Consider the following 18,333-nt stretch of genomic DNA (forward strand, 5'->3'; position numbering starts at 1 on the left):
AATTTTATTTGTATAGCACATTTCACCAGCAAGACATTTCAAAGTGGTTTACATCATTACAAACACAGAAACACAAAGCAATATAGAATCAATAATCAAAACAAAGCATTAAGTCAAGTTCCATCCATAAATTTGTAATTGATTACATTTCAAATACAATTCTAAACAGGTGGGTTTTTAGTTGAGATTTAAAAGAAGTCAGTATTTCAGCTGTTTTACAGTTTTCTGGAAGTTTGTTCCAAATTTGTGGTGCATAGATGCTGAAAGCTGCTTCTCCTCGTTTGGTTCTGGTTCTGGGGATGCAGAGCAGGCCAGAACCGGAAGACCTGAGAGGTCTGGAAGGTTGATACAATAACAGCAGATCTTTAATGTGTTGTGGTGCTAAGCCGTTCAGTGATTTATAAACTAACAACAGTATTTTAAAGTCTATTCTTTGAGCTACAGGGAGCCAGTGTAGGGACTTTAAAACTGGTGTTATGTGCTCTATCTTCCTGGTTTTAGTGAGAACGCCAGCAGCAGCATTCTGGATCAGCTGCAGCTGTTTGATTAATTTGTTGGACAGACCTGTGAAGACGCTGTTGCAATAATCAATACGAGTGAAGATGAATGCAGGGATGAGTTTCTCTAGATCTGGCTGAGACATTAGTCCTTTAATCCTGGAAATGTGATGTATTTACCAAATACGTCAGTAAATTGTAAATTGATTTTGTGATTGATTGGTTTTAAGCTCGGCCAATAGTAATTAGTAATAAGTAATTTCCCTGCTGGGATGAATAAAGTAATTCTATTCTATTCTATTATTAACTTTCTCCTATCTCCCAGATTCCACTGAATCTATTTCTGCTCAAGGCCCCATACAAGCTTCGGTCGGCCCTATATGATAAATTACAATCTCTGCCTTCACATCTCCACTGGATTCCAGATTATGTCAGGAAGGTATCATTTACATGGCAGCAGTAGGGATCAAGCTTTTCCGTTGAGTTTGTAATAAGCATCACAGACTCTCTTTGTTTTGGTTGCTCTGGCTTTATGAGACCAGTTTTTCCAATCTGTGCTTTTCATTGTCAACACCAGCTGGACTTGTAGAATTTGTCCACGTGTTTGCAGGTCCACTCTGTGACCACACGCTGAAATCTGCCTACTGGAACGTAGCAGAGGCAGAGAAGGAGCGTGTGAGGTGTAAACACACACAGTCTCGACCAACAAGTGTGTGTGTGTGTGTGTGTGAATTTTGCGTTCACAAAGATATATCATTCTTACAGCATGCTTAATACACACCTCTAAAAGCACAACATTAGGTTACATTTGCAGTTTGCATTGAGTTTGTGCAAACAGAGCATGTGCTGTGGCTTTTAAACTTGACGCCTACCTTGATGTGGTATTTTCCTAAGAAACATGAGTCCTCACAGGGGTTCATATAAATGTTCATATAGGTGAACTTGCTCCTCAAAATGCCTTCCAAGTCATCCAGTTTGGTGGCGCACAAAGGTGCCGACAGTATGATTGGGGCCGGCTTTAGGTTTCGCGTCCTATTCAATGCATCAGCAATAAACCCGTCTTTCAGTAACGGCCACACTCTGCCGGTGAAGTGCACAGCGCAGCACAGCAAAAATGCATGCAGTCGAGGATTGCTGTTGTATAAAGAAACCTATTTAAATGATGACGCCAACTTAAAGTTTTATGTTTTAGTGATATGTTAAAACATATCACTAAAATAGAGGCCAAAATGTTCACATGTCCTCATTTGACCAGATGACTTTCTTCCACATGTTCCACATGACTTTCAAAAACCTCCAAGCAGAACTTCTGTAACCCTTCTTTCAACAATGGTTATTGGTCACTCTTCCACATGAGCCAGGCTTGTGGAGTGCATGACTAATAGTTGTCTGGTCAAAACATTTCCCAACATGAACTATGAATCTGCAGCTGCTCTAGTTACCATGGGCCTCTTGCCTGCCTCTACAATTAATTTTATCACTAATTCTTACCCACTTTGTGTTGGTTTACCATATTAATAAATGATTTTGTAATGTGTTTAACATTTTAAAAGATATAAATACTTTTGCAAAAAGTTCACATTATCACTTTACCTTGTGTAACAGATTGTAAAAATAAATTCTTTATCTGTCTGTCTTTCAAAACATTACTGTTCAGCCATACTGCCACATTGCACTGTCCCTCATGAGAAGTAGTTCTTTCAATTTCATTATATTTTTCCTTGGAGAATACGCACATGCTCACTGTCACGTGCACACGCAGACACAAGCACTCACAATTACCTTAATGGGCCCCCTGCAAAGAACATCCATAAAGTCCATTTAATGTAATTTACGCTGAGCCGGTCTCCTGTCTCCTCCCTGGGGAGAATCATAATGAGTGGACAGGCCACAGACTGACTCAAGGAGATAAATAAATCCAAAGAAAGGACAACTGGTTCATGATGCACTCTGACCTGAGGCACTGTGCAGCACCATGGCCTGCAGGACGTAATGTTATCGCGCTCCCCTGGTGAAAACCTCTTGCAAATTTAAAATGAGATACTTGTCTTTTGTATTTTACAAATTAAGCCTTTGTTCAGGGTCATGTGATCTGTATTGTGTATAAAAGCACATATATGTGCTCATAAGCATGCTTCTATTTTGTAAAGAAGAAAAAGGTGCCTTGTCAGTCGCAAGAATTGCAGTCTATGTTTGAGTCCAAGCCAAACGGCTGCTTTTAACTACGACGAGCCAAATGCAGCAGTTGCGACAAGGACACTCGAGTTGGGCCTTCGGCTTTCATTCCACATCAGCCCTGACTTTACGTCAGTGGATGACAGCCGTTGTTAGAGGTTGACGCCGTTCCTCTGAAGGACAAAACTGAAACACTTAGGAGTATTAAAATCAGAGGTGGAGAGCAGCAGGGGAAGCTTGATGGATAGCACTGAGCTCCGGCTTGCCTGCAAATGGAGGAGTTGCCTGGCTTTATCTGAAATCAGAGACAGTCCTCATGCAGAAAGCTGTTGGCAGCAGAACTGTTTCCTCTCTTCATCGTCATGCTGTTGAGGTGATTATCTGCTTCACCGCTGCCCATCAGATGGTGAAAAAGCGAAAGGTTAGATGATAAAATAGCATTTTGATAGCGAAAAAATAAAAAAAACGATTTCAGTGACAGCATGACAGGCTGTGAGAGATGGTAAGAAGGAGACACAGCAGTAAATAGAAACTGAATGGTGCTTGTTTTTCATCTAAAGTTGATTGTCAGAACTAATCGGTCTGCTGTTAGAAATCCTCCACAGATTTGTTGGATGTGGGGGGATAGATCAATAAACTTAGAACCAAAGAGAAGGATAAGTGAAATACAAAACACAAAATGCTGCCTGATTGCTTATTTTAATAAGGCAGACTCTTGTCTTGTGAAAAAAAGTGAATGAACGTACATCACACTGAACTGTAAAATTAACATCAATGTTTTGACAAAAATTCCAAAGCAGATACTAAACAGGTCAGAATATGACAACTGCAAAATATTACAATATAAAGAGCTAGTTCTGTCTAGTTGTGTCAACATGTCGTAAAGTGTTAATATTTTAACAGCAATTCAATTGAGTTCAGTTTATTTACATAGTGCCAATTCACAACATATGTCATCTCCAGGTACCTTACCAAAACAAAAAGAGTAGATCAGCAGCAAAAGCTCTTCTTAATCCATGCTTGAGGGCCAAAAGCAAACTGGACCTCCCCCCTCATAAAATAACTCTCATCTCCAAAATGTCATAGCTTTAAATGGGAATGCTATTTTAGAAATCTTCAATCCATCTTCTTGTTTACTTTTAGTTATTGTATACAAAGAAATGTCATCCACAAAGAGTAAAACTATATGTTTCATGTCTTTCTAATTTTCCTTTCTGTAGGCTTTGATCCAGCTGCCAGTCTACATCTCCCAATGTGAGGAAGTCCGAGTATTTTTTGAGACCAGACCTGAAGACCTCAACCCACCCAAAGAGTAAGCAGCTCAGACATGAACTCATGTACAATGGAAAATGATTGTTTCTGTGGCTCAGGCCATATCCTGTATGCATTTGCAACCCATTCTGTTTGTAATGAGCATTCATTACACCCTCTAATGAATGTGATTTCATAATGTCACTCTGCTTCCTGTTGGGGTTTTTTCCCAGTAGAAACCCATTTAGTCATTATTTCAAGTGCTGAGTTAGCACTTTAGCATGTAGCTGCAGTTCCAGCATAATCCAGCTGAGACTGCAGGCTGCTTCCTGACAAACTTTTTCTCTCTCTAAATCTAACTGAACATGGTTTAGTCATATTCAGCACTGAAAGCAGCTATATGCATTAAATGACTTTAATGGGCTCAAACTACCAGAACACAACACACCTCTGGGTTTCAGTATATTAAAGATTACCTGCTCCTGTAGAGCAGTGGAGGCCAAGTTCTCATTTTGACCACTGATATGTGTTTGTTCTCAACAGTTGTCAGCTAGGTTGCTAGTTTTGACCTACATCCTCACACATTGATGTGTATTGTTGAAGTTTCCTCAGCAGGCAGGAAACAGACAAATACTCTTATGACTTATGATATACGTTGATATACAGAGATGATGGACTAGCAGTAAAACCATGAACAGAGTGGAAGGGAATGAATTGTATTGCTTTGTTGTTTTGGTTGTAGATTCTCTCTGCCTAACATTTGGATTATTCTACTTTAAACTAGCTTAGAGTTTAAAGTAGGTTAGCTTAGAGTCTCTTTAGCAGCAGGATTGTAATATCATTCTGTTACACTGTGGGTGTTTATTTCATTAAAAACTTTGACTTGAAGCATGTTGCTTGGTCTTTTGAAGTCCTAATTTTATTCCTGAAAGGCTCTCTCCATAATATAAACAGGAAACCTTTTAAAGTTTTTGTTTTCAGTAGTGACATGAATGATGGATCACCAGAACACTTGATTTGTGTTCTGGTCTATGGGCAGCTGCTGTTTTCCTCTATGTTATCCTCTTAAAACTTATGGAAATATATTGTACATTGTAAATGAACAGAGAGCTGCACAGTTTTTATTTCATGTTTTGGATCTGTCTATCTGTTGTGAAGTGACACTGAGTGAACAGCTGGGGGTTGTTGACCAAGGACAATCAATACGAGCTGCTGTGGGGAATGAATGTTAAATGAGCCTGCTGTGTTGCCGTCTATAATGTGGAAGTCATTTTGAGGTTTGCTTTCTTCTTTCTCTTTTATTGAAGGAGGCACAGGAATAACTTCACCTCAGATATACTGAGCAGAATAAATGTCATGGAAGAGTTTAGAACCACTTGAAGAGGGAATACATTCTTGACAGTTTTCTGATTTAAATCACACATACGTTCTGAATGTGAAGCAATCAAAAACTTGCTAACAGGTTGTTGATTTGTGTGTTTCAGACACCTCAGACGTCTCTTTCTTTTTTCTCTCGTCTCCCGTTCTCTCTGAGGGGTTTGCCAAAAACATTCCGCCTTACTCTGCATGCAAAACCTCCAGCCATTTCTATGGAGGCGAGAAAGGAAACATGGGGAGTGTACTTGAGGAAGACGAATATAGAAAGGTTCTTGGTTTGTCTTAATTGAAATTGGATTATAGCCCTGTGTTAGTGCAGCCTATTGTCTGGCTTTCTGACAACAAGACTGGTGTGCAGACACAGTAGCCAGGCGAAGATTTATCACGGTCTATAAATCCACTCTAGTAAGACATGACATACAAGACTTTTTCCTTAAGTGCAGGATGGAGGAGAGGAACAGGAGAAGTTGGCTGGAAAGGGGAAGTAGATGCTATAACGCCAGAAGACATCACTGAGAAAAGGAGAAATCTAAACAGAACAGGAAGTGTTGTAACACAAGTGAGACTACGGCAGAAAAAGTTAAAACTATGGAGGACTAAAGGCAGAGAAGAACTTACTGATTTATTAGATATGGTTTAGAATGATTGTAAAAATGTTGAAGCTTATTTACAGATTTTTCCCAATAAATTAGGACTAAATTAAGTAGGTAATTCAATTCAGAAAATGCAACTCTTATAAAAACACATTACTCAAATTAATTTATTTAAAGGATATATTTACATCCTCCACTAAAAGGATGTAACATAAAAGCTGATTCATAGGTTAGAATATAATATAGCTGTATATTCCCAGGTAGTTGTAACCAAGACAATTAAAGTAAAACTGAGTGGAAGAAAGAAGTGTGGGAGGAAAAGGTGCACAAACATTAGGTTAATTATACCATGCAGACCATAGACATCCATTTCAGTAGACAAACATTTCTGTATTGTTCCTGGTCTTATGTAATATAATTTTTTTTTAAGAAACAAAATGTGGTATTTTGATTTTGTGCAACTCATACTCATCTAAATTAATAGAAATAAATACATAAAATGCAGAATAAATCTATAGAACTTGTGAGTTTCACTTCTTAATTCTAATTAAAGAAGTAAATTAACGTTTCAATGATATTCAAATTTACTAGAATATAGGTGGAACTGAAGCGTGTTGATGGGGAGAGAGATGTCTGGGTTTCCCACCTCAACCTGTTACTGTCACAACATGATGGCCTTCACTGTTTGAAGATAGATAGAAGCTTTGTAGTGCTAACAAAAATGTGTTTTTTCATTTCCCATCATCCCATAAATGATGATTTCGTCTTACTCTGCAAGGACTTTGTGTTAAGACAGCAGCTGTTTTCTGTGAGCAGCCTGAGCCTCAGTGGTGGAACTGAACTGGTCCTTAACCCTGACTCAGTCCTGGAGCCAGCTCTGTGGAGGCATTTCCTGACTGCCAAGTTCATATACGAGCATAGTCTTTTTAACTTTAGTTAAAAAAAAGAAAATGCTGGACACATTTTCCTATAATAATTATAACCTGTTTCCTGTGTTTTGTTTCTTTTGGCTGCCTTCTTGTTTCTTTTTATAGTACTTCAATAGGAAGTCTTAGATCGAATCAGATTGTATTATCTGATCTCAGGTAATACAATTAGCAGTTTTACTGATCAAACAATGCTTTGTGTGTGTGTGTGAGAGAGAGAGAGAGGAAGAGAGCGAAACTGACTATTTATGCTAAAAAATGTGTAAGGAGTGATTCCTGGGAATAACCATGATGGGAGATGATGGAGTGAGAGAGGCAGACATAAAAAATGAGAAGTGGAAAAGTTGAAATGATGGAAGGCAATAAAGCACTCGAGAAATGTTTAGATAAGAAAGATGGAGAGGTAGACAAAGAGAGAAATGCAAAACCTAAGCCAGAAGTGATTTTTCTATTCGTCTGGTTCCTGAATCAACTCCTGAGTGCTGCTGCGGAGTGACGCCCTATTTATCTGGCTAATGTCTAAAGCAGACACAGCAGATGCTATATTGAATTTAACATCGAGCCAAATATTAGAGCTCATCTTTCAAGTGTATCTTTAAACATGTTGGTCTGACTTGTAGATGGAAACATCCTCTAATGTCTGCTGCATCAAGTTAAGATAAATCTAGTAACTATTTTATGTATAGTACATATTCTTGTAACTGATCTGTCTGTCTAGTTTTTAAACATCTGTGTGTTGACTTCATCAAAAATAGAATTGATAGGATTCAGTTTATTCTACAATAACTTTAATATAAAACAATTTAAAGCAATGGCATTACACATTATATGAATTTGATATTAAATATTTTTTGTAAAGTTATTTCATTTTCTTTTTTAAGTAATGCATTGTCTCTGTTTACAGGGAGCCCATTGGAAAGAAGAAGTCAGGTAAGATCACTTTATGTGTTATTTGCTTACATGTTTTACATGTTTTAAGTGTATGGAATAAAAATCAACCTATATTATTGAATAATAAACAATTTTCTTTTATTATAAATAAAAGTAAATGTAATTGTAAAATAGTATTTGGATATAAATAGTTTATGGAAATGAATGGTAAACAGAATTGACTTTAGCACCATCTAGTGACAGTTTCATTCATAGAAATAGGTTTAGGAATATTTGTCTTCTTTGGAACAACTTTTCCATCAAGAAACTTTCTATCTAAACTTTTTTTTTTTGCAGTTGAAAGCACTTGTATCAAAGCAACCATCTTGAATGCTGTTTTCTCTACCTTTTCACATTTTCTATATCCCCTCAGTGACCTACTGTTCTTAAGTTTCATCCATGTTATTTTTTTCAGTTTTCTTCTCCATTCATTTTCCTTTTCATCAGGGTTTGTGGAGAGAGCGTCTACTTTCCTAAAGCGAGGTAGTAAACACACTGTCATGCTTTGCCGTGCTGTGTGTGTAACCCGGTGGGTTGCTAGTGGTGTGTTCCCCCTCTCCTTGCCAGGCCTGGGCAGGTGGGATGTGGCTCTGCTGAGGGCTTGGGGCTCATTGTGTGTCTAAAAAAATAAATCATGTATTTGGTGTTTTAAAGAACCATTGTCTTCCTGTTTCGTGTTACAGACTGTAAAAAATCACTGTTGTTTGGCAATTTTGAATGTTCGTGATGGGTTATGATGTATTATGAATGTGCCAGACGAATATTTTAGCTTTGCTATGCTTTGATTGGCAAGTATTCAGATGGCAGTTCAGGTAACTACAGGAAGGTAGTTACCTACCTTTCTCACAGTCATTTACACAAAAATTAAACAAAATGACCTAAATTCCTTTATTTAAGCATGTTGTGCTTTGTTACTCTTTGCTCAGACAGAAAAAACTTCACCTGACGTTTTGTGGCATCATTACAATGATTTTAAACATTTAGAAATGGTGTAATGGACATTATTTTAGTAGTTTTGAAATTATCTGTTTTTGAAATGGTAGGCTTTTTTTTTTTTAGCTAATCTTCATAAACAACTATTATGAAGTTGTTTATGACAACAACTTTACACCATTTACACCAAAATTAAAACATTTAATTTTGCTGTAAATGTTTATACACCAAAATTTATTTGGGAAGTTCAAAAAATATTTAAAACTGTAAGCTATTGCTTTTGTACTTTTTATTCAAACATTATTATTAAACATGTTTGCAATATTAAGCTAGGTTAGCAGCTGTCGGTTCTGCTGTAAAGAAATATTTGGTTTCTATTTGAATTTCTTACTGTCAAATACTGTCAAAATCACATTTGTTAGAATTAAATTTACAGTCACGTGTTCAGCTGAGTTGTCACTTATTCCCAGTTTCAAATGCTTGTTTGTGGAAGTAGATTTTTCTGACGCTAATTTGTTGCTAACATTGGTGGTGGGTCCTGTGTGTGTTTGGTTGTCTTTACTGAAATCATATCCATGTAAATGATTAAAATAACTTTCCACACTGTCTCCAATCACACCGTCCTCCTCCATATGTCCCTTCTGCTCCACTGTTGGCTCAGTATTTTGCTCACTGTATGTTTCTAATCACATACTTCGTCTATCTCATGCTAAAGAGATATACATACCTTAGATAAGCCTTCGCTCATTTTATCTGAAAGTCTTTGCACTAGTAAGACCTTCACCTGACAGTTATATTTGGCTTTTTATGATTTTTGGCAATTTTTTATGAAGCATTTATAATCTGACATTTTGAAAAGGGCATATAGCAACTGGTCAATGACAGAGAAAACCTTTAAATGTCAAAACCCCCAAAGCACAGAGATGCAATCTTATCTTGACAACTTCAAGGGCTTTTCTTTAATAGCATATTAGCTGACTTTACTAAGGATTGGGGAAGAAAAGGAGATTTTGAGCGAAGGCTTTTTTATAGTTTGTCGAGATTTCATGTATATCCTGTTTTAAAAGGAGCAAAGAGGAGAACAAATCAAATGGATCTGTTGCTCTCTGCTCTTTCAATAGGAGACCCCACCTCTGCAGACGCACTCTTCCTTGAACAGTATGTGGCAGTAACAGACTACGAGAAACAAGAGAGCACCGAAGTCAGTCTGCATGTTGGTCAGACAGTGGAAGTCATTGAGAAAAATGAATCTGGCAAGTGCTTTTCTCCATTGTTTTATTTAGCATCATTGTCTGCTGATTGCTCATAGGTTGCTAGTTTGTTGCTCATTAGTAACAGTTGTTAGGAAAAGAAAGTGCTAAATGTACATTTTTTGAAGTGGGAGTCCTAGTCTGCATGTTAATGTTTGTTTTCTGCTGATTTAGGCTGGTGGTTTGTGAGCTCAGAAGATGCTCAGGGCTGGGTTCCTGCCACCTGCCTGGAGGCTCAGGATGACCCTGATGACTTCACAATTCCAGGAGAAGAAGGTACATAAAAGTTCATGTCTGAACGCTGATTTTTTGTTCTTCTCTCAGCCCCTAAACTAAACAGCATCATTTCCTAATGGAGCCACATACTGAATTTTTTTTCTGACTATTATGATCATGCTTAACTTATCAGGAGTTGCTATCGCCCATTGATGACCAAAAAGGAATTGTTTGGTTTAAAAAGTGAATTTAAGGTCTGGTGGAAATGGTCATTTTTAAAAAGTTTGAAGGAAAAAATTAGCAGGGGCATACAATCTAATATTGCTTCTTTTAAGGATGGATAAAAATCCAGATCTGTAAGCATGCAATGAAGAGTTTGTCAGTAGATGAATAAAGTCTCTAGATCAGTCTTTCTCAAACTGTTTTCCCGGACCACTACGTGCATGTAAACAGCCATTTATTTGCCATGATGTGAGCTCAAAGTGCGACGCTACAGTTAGCTTATCAAAGGATTGTCACTCAAAAAATAAGCCTGAAGATACCAGTGGAAAGTTTCTGAGGGTGAGGTGCAGAACTTTTGTTTTTGAACACTTACGATGCATAGCAAGCTGCAGGCATGCATATCTAGGCCTATGGCTGTGCTGAACGTGATACGATGGTGACGAGACCGTGAGCATAACTGCGCCCCACGCTGACTAACTGCATCTAAAACACCTCAAATGAAATAATTTATGTTGGGCTATCTACTGGCTGGAAGAAAATGCTTGTTTTTGACAATGCAACACAAGTCTATTTTGTTTTATCATGCTTCTAAATTACAAATAGCCCTAAAAGGTTATTGGTGAACAGAACATTGGTAGTAAAGAACGTTTTTGGTTCAAAGCTTAGAGTCCATACTTTCAGAATCTGTAAATAACTCAAAATGACTTATTCGTGGTTTTATTGTGGCCAATCATGTTTACAAAACGGCGCCACCCTTCACATTAGGAAGAATAAATACAAAGAGTTAGGAGACTAATATTTTCATTTCAGGTTGTACATATTAAGATGTTGTATCACTGCGGGGGCAATTAAAATTAGGTGGTCCATGAGTGTTTGTTAAATGGGATAAGTGGTTCTCGGCCCGAAAAAGTTTGAGAAACACTGCTCTAGATTTATCAGAACTGATGATACTTATAGTTAAAATGTAAACATCATCCAGATCGCAAACCATTTGTAATGCTTACTTCCTATTTTGCCCCACTTACCGTGCTGGGATGTCAGTGCCTCGGAGGTTCTGGTCACTGCCAAGGCACGTGGGTCGGCGCAGAACTTTAGGGGATCTATTCAGCACAGGCTTTGGGCAAGGTGGAGCGCACGCCTTTCTTTCAACCCCTCCTTCTCCTTTTTTTAACTGAATGTGTGTGTGGGCGTGTGTGTGTGTTCTGGCTGCTCAACCATGATTGTTCTTGTGGATGCATGTGTGTTGCATGAGTGATCCTGGCATGCAAATTAAATTCATGCATGTTGGTTTGTTCATTTCTGTATGTTTTACATACAGTTCATAACTGAAATCCATATTTTAAAAATGTACTTATATTAATCAATAGTAAGAACCACTGATAACAACTTGAATTTTAGTAGATTAACAATTACTTATAATTAAAGTAACATTGATTGTTGCTCCTCAGTTTGTCCTGTAGTGTGTTTAGTATTTGTGGAATATCTGTGTCTGTTTTGCTTGTTGTATATTTGTAAGTTTTTCTTTTTTGTCCTTTTTCAAGATGCTCCTCATGCCTTGCCTCATTACATTGATTGGAGATTGTAGATTCTTTACTTAAATTTTAACAGGTTTATCAGAAAGTGTCTATTGGTCTCATAATTAAAGTCGGGTTTTAAGTGTTTAGAAATAAGTCAACCAGTTTCACAGCAAGAGAAATATCAGAGATGATTCTTGTTGCTTTTACTCAGCTATGCCAGTGTGTGTTTTTCTTTCCATTTTTTAAGATACATTTTCTTGTTTTACTTGATACTGTATATTTAGTCCACAAAAAATATTGTGTTCTTGCATGTAACACTACGTGCTTTTATTCCAACAGAAGAGAAGTACTCTGTGATTTACCCATACTCGGCCAGGGATCAGGATGAGATCGACCTGGAAAGAGGCATGATAGTCGAGGTTATTCAGAAGAACTTGGAAGGCTGGTGGAAGATCAGGTAATCAAACGAGATTGATTCCTGCAAGTCAACATAAACATTAACTAATGTTCACATCCAGAAATGTATAAATCACTCTCGTACTTTGAAAATTCTGTAAATAAATTGAGAACATGATGTTTATGTACATGCAATATATAGATAATTCATGTAATTATTCTATGATAAGAATGATGAATACATGAAATCATCATTTATCATACATGAAAATGAGTGAATACATGATTTGACTTTGAAAACACAAACTGCAGGAACATCAATTGAATGTTTAAGATCTAAAATCAAAGATTAGCGTAGCGTACTTGACTAAACATCAAATTCATTCAAAAGTTTATATCTTAATGTAATTTACATAAACAGAGCTTATGGTATATTGCTGATTTATTCTCAAATTGTTAAGTTTAGTAGAAATGTGTCTCATTTAATGCCACTGAAATTATACTTTTCTCCAATCCAGGTACCAAGGCAGCGAGGGCTGGGCTCCGGCCTCCTACCTGAAAAAGTCTGATATTCAAAGCCAAAGGCAATCAGCAGGCGCTGCAGCTCATGCCAGTACAAATGACCTGGAAGGGGTTTCCAAACAGAACCTGCAGAACAATGCATCAAGAGACAACCAGAAGGAAAATAGGCTCTCCATTTTCTCTGATAACAACAAAATTAGTAAGTAGGTTAAAAACACCCTACATAGTTGATCACCTTACAGGTTACAAATGTTTTTTGTTCAATCAAATGTAGTTTTGCATAGTGTAATTGTGTTGCCACTTACATCCATCCATCCATCCATCCATCCATCCATCCATCCATCCATCCATATATCCTTATTCTACTTCTTTTCCCTTCACAGAAGTGGGATCAAGACACGGACTTCCTCCACGCAGAGATCTAACCATTGTAAGATGTAACATTTTGATGTCAGAAACTCATAGTATCCATAAGTGTAACAGCCTAATCTTTTTGTATGTTTCTTCTATTCCACAGCCACGTGGTGCAAACTTACCAAAGCCACCCGTTCCACCAAAGGTCGAGGAAGAGTATTACACCATAGCTGACTTTCAGACTACAATTCCAGATGGGATTAGCTTCCAAGCAGGGGTCAAAGTTGAGGTGGGTCTGACCAAAGCCTCTCTGAGTCAATTTGCAATATTATCAACTTTAAAAGTTTTATTGAATTATTAACCGTTTTCCCTAATAGGTAGTTGAGAAGAATACAAGTGGTTGGTGGTACATCCAGATAGATGAGAAAGAAGGCTGGGCCCCAGCCACTTTCATCGACAAGTACAAGAAGACTAGTAATGCCCTGCGACCCAATTTTCTTGCTCCATTACCCAATGAGATGGAGAAACTCAGGCTTGAGGATGGTGGTGCCGATGATGATACCTGGTCTAAGCCTTTACCAGATGAGCCGACCACTGCCTCCGACTCTTTTGCCCGCCCAAAGCTGAGAGACTGGAAGTCCAGTGCCAACAAGACGACCCCAGCCTTTGCTGGGCCTCTGCCTCCAGCCCCAGCTGCCCCTCCAGCCCCAGCTCCCCCTCCAGCAGAAGAGAAACCAGCTCTGCCACCTCGACGGGAGTCTATTAATAAAAGCTTTGAGTTGGAGGCGGCGGAGAAGCCAAAACCCGATCATTACAAGCCGTTGCCTCCAAAACCACCAGCACCTGGAGTCATCGTGCCTCTTGTTACCCCCAAATCTGCCCCTTTCAAGCCAGAGAAGCCACCAGAAATCAAAAAGGAAGATAAAAGCAAAGCTCTTCCTCTTCGCAATGAAATGGGTCTTGAGTGTGGCCACAAAGTTTCTGCTAAGGAGGTGAAGAAGTTTAATCTGAAACCTGTTCCCAAACAGCCACCAAAACCGAAGGCAGAGAACCGGGAAGAGAAACCAGAGCCTGCAGGACCTGCAGCCTTTATGAAGGGTAAGCCGGTGGTCAGACCGAAGCCCGTCCCAGCTGCCAAACCTGATCCACCAGCAGAAAACAAAGTGGACATCACCAACTTAAGGAGCAAGTTGAGGCCATCAAAAGCTGCAGACGTTGGCTCTCCGTCTTCTGAGGGAAACCATCAGAATGATTCTTCAGCAGCAGGAAGCAGCCCACCCCCCAGCTCTTCGCCCATCCACATCCCTGTGCTCAATAACAGCAAGTCCTCTGATGAGCCAAAACTCCCTCCCAAACACATAAATGGTCTTAGCCAGGAGAAATCATCCCCTCCTCCAAAACCAGCAGTGCCCCCACACAAGGAGCCTCCTCAGAGACCTCCTGCCATGGCTCCAAAAAGACCTCCTCCTCCAAAGAAGACCGATCCATCCAGCCCAACCGAAAACAAGCCTCCTTCTCTGAGAGAACCGCAAGAGACTCCCAAGCCTGGACCACCACCACAACTCAGCAGGCCCCCTCCCCCAAAACCCAAAGCATTTGTTCAACCACCTTCAAGCAAAGAGAAAGACGACCCCAAGGGGAATAAAGCTCCCATTCCTCCCAAGCCCCAGATGAAACACGAAAAGTCTGGACCACCCAAGGACAAGCTTCCGCCGTTGCTCAAGGAGCCCAGTAAGGATGAGCTCTATCTAGCTGTGGCGGACTTTGAAGGGGATGAGCAAACATCCGGCTTCAAGGTGGGGACGGTGTTTGAAGTTCTGGAGAAAAACAGCAGCGGTTGGTGGTTCTGTAAAAATGTAGGAGAAGATGTTGAGGGCTGGATCCCCTCGAACTACCTGAGCAAAAAGCCGTAGGTTTTATGATTCATTTAAATGTAACCAGAAGAGAACAAAATAATACACCAATGGTGTAAATGTAAAGAAAAGCAATCTTTCTGCCACTTCACAACTTATTTTATTTATAGGTACATTTTTTTAATAAATACTTTAAAAATATCCAGCCAGTCAAACCAGCAATAATAGACCTTTTTTGTGGAGGTTTCATGATGTTTACTTATTTTTATTTTTATCTAGATATTCATACTCGCTTTTGTGGCTACGTGTCAATCACAGCCTCTGTATCATGTTCCCATAACTTAGGCTGAAAACTGGGATGGCATTTAGCCCGAGTTAGCGGGTGTGCCTGATTTACGGGTGTGTTAGCACCCATGCCTTTAAGGATGCAGTGCCTCGAAATATATGCAAAGTATAGGCTTCAGTGCTTACAAAGTATATGCAGCTGTAGGCTTAGTAGGTGTTCATATCTTGCCAGTTTCTATTCTGCAGCAGGGAAAAAAGAATCCTAAATAACTTAAGTATTTCATGAGTGTAGTGGGGACATTCACTGATTTCATCTGAGCTTTCATGTATGGTTAACATTTTTCTTTAAAATATATCTTTGCCAAGTATTAATGTTGTTTGTAAATTTAAAAACTTACATTCAGGTGCATCTCAATAACATAGAAAAATCTAAATGTTTCTAATTTCAGATCAACAGAGGAAACTCATATTTTATGTAAATTCATTACCTTATGTCCTGCACATTTCACTGACAAACTCAGAAAGGCATTGCTTAAAAAAAGTCAGATGTTCAAAGTGCTTTGTCTAAGTGCATTCATGGAAAATTGAGTGGAAAGAAAAAGTGTGGTTAAAAAAAGAAGGTACACTGGCCGCATGAATAATTTCAGGCTTAAAAGAAATAGACTGGGCTGCAGAAAGCCAATACTTCAAAAGTCACCACACCCACCTGTGGCTTAAAACTGTTGCATTTCTTGTATTAAGTCACAGTAGAAATAGAGACATAGAAAGTGAGGTCAATTTTGATTTTGGGCCCAGAGACTGGAGGAAGCCTAAAGATTCTTGAGGTCCAGTGTGATTTTTTTCACAGTCAGTGATAATTTATGGAACCGTTTCATCTGCTGTTGGTTCCTCGTGGTTCGTCAAGCCTAAAGTCAATGCAGCGTCTACCAGAAACTTTTAGAGCCTTGTGCCTCCTTCTGCAGACAGTGTTTTGTAGATGAGGAGTTGACAACTGCTGACACTGCCAATAGTACCATGACTATAGTATGAATGTGTTTCAATGGACAGCAAACTTATCAGACCAGAACCCCATAGAGAATCTAGATAGCTCTCTATTTCTATGGGGTTTAGGGAGTAAATTATCAAAGTCAGTAAGCCACATTTTACATAATTTTATGCTAAAATTCTTGCCTAAGAATCCCAGTCAAGTTACTGAATACATGTTCTGTTTAATATTGGACAGAACAAATATTTCCGAATTAAAATCCTTTTTTACCAGTATTGTGTGCTGTCTTAGACTGAAGTTTGAAAGGCTCAATTTTGGGTTTTGATTAGTTTTAACAAAATAAAAAATTATCACACAGTGTGTAATGAATTTCTATATTTTATGTGTTTTATGTGGACTTACTAAAAAAACATCAACTTGCTGATGTTACTTCAGTTTATTAGGATGCACCTGTATTAGCGTTCTTTTATTGTTGACTGAATCAGTGATGATTGTTGTGATTTGTAACAGATGTGCAGATTCTCTCAGTTCAGGCAAGTACAAGTTTTGCACAATTTCAGTGCGGAGAGAAGAACAACTTTTAACGTTACACCAACTTTGTTTCTTTTCTCTTTTTTTTAGCTCACTGTTACGAAGTAGTTACTCCAATCATCTAAATGTAAACATAATATCCCAAAATAAGAGGTCGGTAGGAAGCTTTGTGTCAGAAAACATTTTTTACCATAACTGTTATCTTTCATCCAAACATAAGAGCTGTACAATGTGAAATGCAGAACATTCTGCCCATAACAAATTGAAGATTTCCATTGGTTTGTGCAATGATTTACAGTGTTGTAAATGTACAGGCTTTTCCTGATGTTCGGTGCTCAAATAAAAAAAAAAAAGACCATTGTATAAACATAATATTTTACATGCTTGACTGGTTTCAAGCAAAGGTCAGCAGAGCAAATTATTTTTATTGTACAGTGATGTCATACTTTAGCAGTTTTTTTTAATGGTCCTTGTTGTAGTTCTCTTTTTGGTGTGCATTTTCAAAATAGTGAAATTTGCTTTAATGTTAATTACAAATGGTATAGTTTGGTGGTAAAAATAAAAACTAATTTGCTTTATCAAGTAACTGGCTGCTACTTTTACAGGAAATGGTTCAATAAAGTAACAATAAAATGTTTGTAGACAAGGCTACAAGTTGTGACACTACTTATGTTCTGCTTCTAGTTGTTCAAATGTTTCACAAAATTCAAGCCATATTACAGCACTGACAGTCTGTCATCCTAATAAACATTTCAAAATGATACCTACAATGTCAAAGGTGTTATGTGGCCAAAGGAGGGCAGAATGCACATTGATATTTCAGTATTGCATTTCTTTTTCTATGTATTTTGCATTACACTGTCTCTACCTTTACTTTTAAGTCAATAAAATAATTTCAACTTGGAATGTTGCCTGAATTCACTCTTCCACTTCTTTTTTTGCTGTGTGAGGAACTATTTTTATCTTGGCTTGCATTGCGTTGGGATGTAAAAAGTCAATTTTGGAACATAGATCCAATTAGGTAAAAGTAGGTTAATATGGTTTGTTGTTGCGCAACACCCCCCCCCCTCCTTTCTGTCTCTACTCTCTCACTCTCGTACTTCCTCTTCTGAGAGGGGAGATGTGCTACCAGCTCTCCATCTAACGGGTTAATTGAGTTTCCTAAATCTGCCGGGATTTACCCTGTCCAGAACTGAAGTAAACTCTGTTTAAGCTGGTTTCGAGAAACGATTCACCTGATTTTTAACGGCCTACATCCAGGTGTCTCACCCTTCTTCCCTCTGTGAATTAGCCAGACTGAGCAGCCTACAGCCAACTAGTTTCACAGAGCACACCTGTTAACGGTCGCTCGTTCTCTTATTTTACAACTTGCATTTGTTATTGAACCAGGTAGGTTTTAGTGACTCGGGCGAGTCCCAAGGATGACGTTTTAAATTTGGGCTACCAGCAACTTAAAAACATTTTAAACTTTTTCCTCTCCAGAATCAAACATCACAGCTATTTTACAACCATCAAAGAAC

At 38.4% G+C, this 18,333-nt stretch overlaps 1 protein-coding gene across 4 annotated transcripts in view; it reads left to right on the forward strand.

The window, feature by feature from the left end:
• The window catches only part of sh3pxd2b (SH3 and PX domains 2B), a 36,876-nt gene extending 19,157 nt beyond the window's left edge, over positions 1–17,719 (forward strand). The window contains exons 5-15 of one of the 4 annotated variants that reach the window (XM_014472419.2): positions 3,893–3,984; positions 7,724–7,749; positions 8,197–8,232; positions 9,804–9,935; positions 10,107–10,208; positions 11,412–11,495; positions 12,227–12,344; positions 12,802–13,004; positions 13,189–13,235; positions 13,323–13,448; positions 13,537–17,719. In XM_014472419.2, the coding sequence (XP_014327905.1) occupies positions 3,893–3,984; positions 7,724–7,749; positions 8,197–8,232; positions 9,804–9,935; positions 10,107–10,208; positions 11,412–11,495; positions 12,227–12,344; positions 12,802–13,004; positions 13,189–13,235; positions 13,323–13,448; positions 13,537–15,072 (2,502 nt within the window). In that variant the 3' untranslated portion in view covers positions 15,073–17,719. The remainder of the gene's footprint in view (positions 1–3,892; positions 3,985–7,723; positions 7,750–8,196; positions 8,233–9,803; positions 9,936–10,106; positions 10,209–11,411; positions 11,496–12,226; positions 12,345–12,801; positions 13,005–13,188; positions 13,236–13,322; positions 13,449–13,536) is intronic. The other 3 variants (XM_023342233.1, XM_023342232.1, XM_023342234.1) reach the window with 3 other exon arrangements.
• Positions 17,720–18,333: the final 614 nt, after the last annotated feature.

Source organism: Xiphophorus maculatus, chromosome 11, assembly GCF_002775205.1.
Source record: "Xiphophorus maculatus strain JP 163 A chromosome 11, X_maculatus-5.0-male, whole genome shotgun sequence".
Taxonomy (NCBI): domain Eukaryota; kingdom Metazoa; phylum Chordata; class Actinopteri; order Cyprinodontiformes; family Poeciliidae; genus Xiphophorus; species Xiphophorus maculatus.